This window comes from Vicia villosa, unplaced genomic scaffold, assembly GCF_029867415.1.
Source record: "Vicia villosa cultivar HV-30 ecotype Madison, WI unplaced genomic scaffold, Vvil1.0 ctg.002549F_1_1, whole genome shotgun sequence".
Classification (NCBI taxonomy): domain Eukaryota; kingdom Viridiplantae; phylum Streptophyta; class Magnoliopsida; order Fabales; family Fabaceae; genus Vicia; species Vicia villosa.
This window is the reverse complement of record NW_026705965.1, coordinates 10799-14278: the sequence shown is the minus strand read 5'-3', so window position 1 is coordinate 14278 and position 3480 is coordinate 10799. Positions and strand designations below refer to the sequence as shown.

Genomic DNA, 3480 nt, shown 5'->3' with positions numbered 1-3480 from the left:
GTAGGTCGGGCCTTTCTAATGTAACTGCTGGAGCTGGAAAATCAGATGGCGTCTCTCAACAAGTTGGGTTAGGCACACGTGTTTCTACTCCTAGAAATGATGTCGATAGCAATTCTGCAATCAATGATAGGCGGGATCGTCCTGTTAATTTAGACAAAGAAAGGATATTGTGGTTCAAACTAGTTCCGGGGAGCCTTTCAAACCGAAGTGAGTCATGGTCATTGGTGGAGATGGATATTGTGGTTGGGCGACCACCCTCCATCTTTCTATGATAGATCTGTCAAGAGCGGTGTATAGGCAGCAAAACAATGTTTTTGGGACACTGAATGTGCTCTTTGCTATAAAAGAGTATAAAGAGGATTTCCATTTGGTTAAGCTTGGGACAATGGGTGAATACGGGACTCCGAATATTGATATTGAGGAAGGTTATATTACCATTACTCACAATAGGAGAACTGGCACTTTGCCATATCCGAAGCAACCTAGCTCGTTCTATCATTTAAGCAAGGTGCATGATTCACATAACATAGCTTTCACTTGTAAAGCTTGGGGGATTCAGGCAACTGATCTGAATCAAGGAGTGGTATACGGAGTAAAAACAGACGAGACTGCAATGCATGAAGAGCTGTGTAATAGATTTGATTATGATGCTATATTTGGAACTGTGTTGAATCGATTTTGTGTTCAGGCTGTTGTTGGTCATCCACTCAATGTTTATGGTAAAGGATGCCATTTTATGTGTATGATTTTATAGTACTTGAAATATTATGAATGCACATGATATTGTATACTTTTTGGTTAATATTAAAAATATTTTGACTTAGTTAAAATATGATTTTATAGTATTTGCAATATTATGACTGAAAATGAAATATAACTAAATGGTGTATATGAAATAGGGTGTAAATAGATTTAAATATAATATAATTGTTCATTCATAAATGACATATTTACACCCGATTTTTATTAAAATAGGGTGTAATTAAGAACATATCTACACCCAATTTTAATTAAAATAGAGTGTAATTAAAACGTAATTACACCCAATTTTTATTAAAACAGGGTGTAATTAAAACGTAATTACGCTCAATTACATCCGATTTTTACTAAAACAAGGTGTAATTAAAAATGTAATTATGCTCAATTACACCCGATTTTTATTAAAACAGGGTGTAATTAAAAACGTAATTATACCCGATTTTTGTTAAAATAGGGTGTAATTAAAAACATAATTACGCCAAATTACACCCGATTTTTGTTAAAATAGGGTGTAACATAGAACATATTTACACCCGATATTCTTAAAATAGGGAGTAATTACGAACGTATTTACACCCGTTTTAAAATAGGGTGTAAATGCGTTAGACATTTCTCACCCTGTGGATATACACCCAATTTTTATTAAAAATAATGGGTGTAAATTTAATAAAAAACGGGTGTAAATTAACATTTTTGTACTAGTGCTTATACAAAAATTAGGAGACTGAATGTGGCACGAAACCACTACTCATGGAAACCCAAAAGCAAACTTTCATGGATAAACAAAATCCATATCATCCTCACCTATAACCACAAAGTGGTCTATACAAAGAATCAGTAATATATTTTAAAATGGTATACAGCTTAGAATAACTAGTAACAAAACCAAATTATAATATATATATATATATATATATATATATATATATATATATATATATATATATATATATATATATATATATGTAATATTAAAAAATTATGATTCACACTGTGATAACCACAACCTACATCACAATATATGTTTTAACTGAAATCACAAAATCCTTTACACGAGCCGCGAAGGATATTTGGATCCTCGAAGAAAATTATGAATCACAAGATAATAATTGAGAAAAACACAAAACCATACTACTTACATAATTGAAACCAACATTATACATACATCTATAATATATTAATTATCATAAGTGCTAATATGTTTGTTCTTTATGTTTGTATCCATGCTTACTATCATACCATATACCATGCATAGTGAACAATAAACAGCCTTTCACCCTCCACTTGGTAAGTGGCCATAATATGGGTCGGCATTTTATTGGCACATGTCTTGAAATCATGCCAACAATGTGCAACTGCAAGACACTTCATCAGCCACAAATATTTGTCAATCTATATCCAAATATGCCACGCCAATATGATCTCTCCACTTTCCAACCTCAAACATAAAATAATCTATTAAGCACGTTTACACCAATTAACACTATACTCTACAACTTAATTTCATTCCATGCCATTAACCATAGCATTCAGCATCTATAAATACCCCAAACCTCTTCATAGAAGCCAACATCAAATACTACACTAAATAAATACACCCTCAAAAGTTTGTTCAATTCTCTCCTATATTATATATTTCGATATCCTTAATACTTCAAGGTGCTGCATTAATGGCTGCATCTTGGTCGTGTTGCTTACTTGTAATGCTTGTTTTGATGTCAGTTATTGAATCAGAAAGCCGAGTGGCGAGGAAGGATTTAGGTTTGGACCTTGGTGGGTTAGGAATTGGACTTGGAGCAGGAGTAGGTTTGGGAATTGGAGGTGGTAGTGGCTCTGGATCCGGAGCCGGAGCAGGTTCTGGCTCTGGTTCTAGTTCTTCTTCAAGTTCATCGTCATCTTCGTCTTCTAGTTCTGGTTCGGGATCTGGTGCAGGCTCTGAAGCAGGCTCGTATGCAGGATCTCGAGCTGGATCTGGTTCAGGCAGAAGTCGAGGTAGAGGTGGTGGTGGTGGTGGTGGTGGTGGAGGAGGAGGAGGAGGTGGTGGTGGTGGTGGTGGTGGTGGAGGTTCTGGGGAAGGATCAGGTTATGGCTCTGGTTATGGTCATGGCGGGGGTTATGGTGAAGGTGGTGGTGATTAATTAAGGAAATGCATTAATGAAGTGATTAATAAGTATATAGATTATAATATGGTTGTTTCAAATAAAAGAAAATATTAGTGTGTAATAAATAAGTAAGAAGTTGGTGTGTATTATTTTAGTGAAGAATAATCAGTTGTGTTTCAATTTTAAACCGTTTTCTATTTGCTTTAGAGATTCTGATTTCTACGTGTAATTTGGCATAGCTTTAAATGTTGTAACTTGGTTGAACTCAGAAATATAAAATTGTTATTTAATTAATTGTAATATATATCTTCCATAATATTTAATCAAGTGTGTTTATTTAGCTTGCTTCCTATTGCATGCAGTCAAAAATTCAGATTCTCGATATAATTAGGTTACAAATGCACTTGCTGTTGCACGTTAAATTTAAATTCTTTCATGGATGAAACGAATATTCAGGACCTATAAATTTGTTAATGGATTGAGTTTGAGACACTTTGTCGCGCCAACTCCACCATAAATTTACGGAAAATGATTGATGTACACTTATACTTTAGACTTGTTAGATATGTGATTAATCATGTATAAAAAATATGATAAATACTAGCAAAAATAAAAAATA

At 33.9% G+C, this 3480-nt stretch overlaps 2 protein-coding genes across 2 annotated transcripts; both read left to right on the top strand.

Moving 5' to 3' along the window:
- Nucleotides 1–754, top strand: LOC131639182 (UDP-sulfoquinovose synthase, chloroplastic-like). The gene has a single exon (XM_058909687.1). The coding sequence runs from the start codon at nucleotides 215–217 to the stop codon at nucleotides 752–754; it is 540 nt and encodes a 179-aa protein (XP_058765670.1). The 5' UTR covers nucleotides 1–214.
- A 1490-nt stretch (nucleotides 755–2244) lies between these two features.
- LOC131639172 (glycine-rich cell wall structural protein 2-like) lies at nucleotides 2245–3155 on the top strand. Its single transcript, XM_058909677.1, has one exon. The coding sequence runs from the start codon at nucleotides 2430–2432 to the stop codon at nucleotides 2895–2897; it is 468 nt and encodes a 155-aa protein (XP_058765660.1). The 5' UTR covers nucleotides 2245–2429; the 3' UTR covers nucleotides 2898–3155.
- Nucleotides 3156–3480: the final 325 nt, after the last annotated feature.

Excerpts from the sequence above, each read along its gene's own strand:
- LOC131639182 (XM_058909687.1), top strand. The coding sequence starts at position 215 with ATGGTCATTGGTGGAGATGGATATTGTGGTTGGGCGACCACCCTCCAT.
- LOC131639172 (XM_058909677.1), top strand. The coding sequence starts at position 2,430 with ATGGCTGCATCTTGGTCGTGTTGCTTACTTGTAATGCTTGTTTTGATG.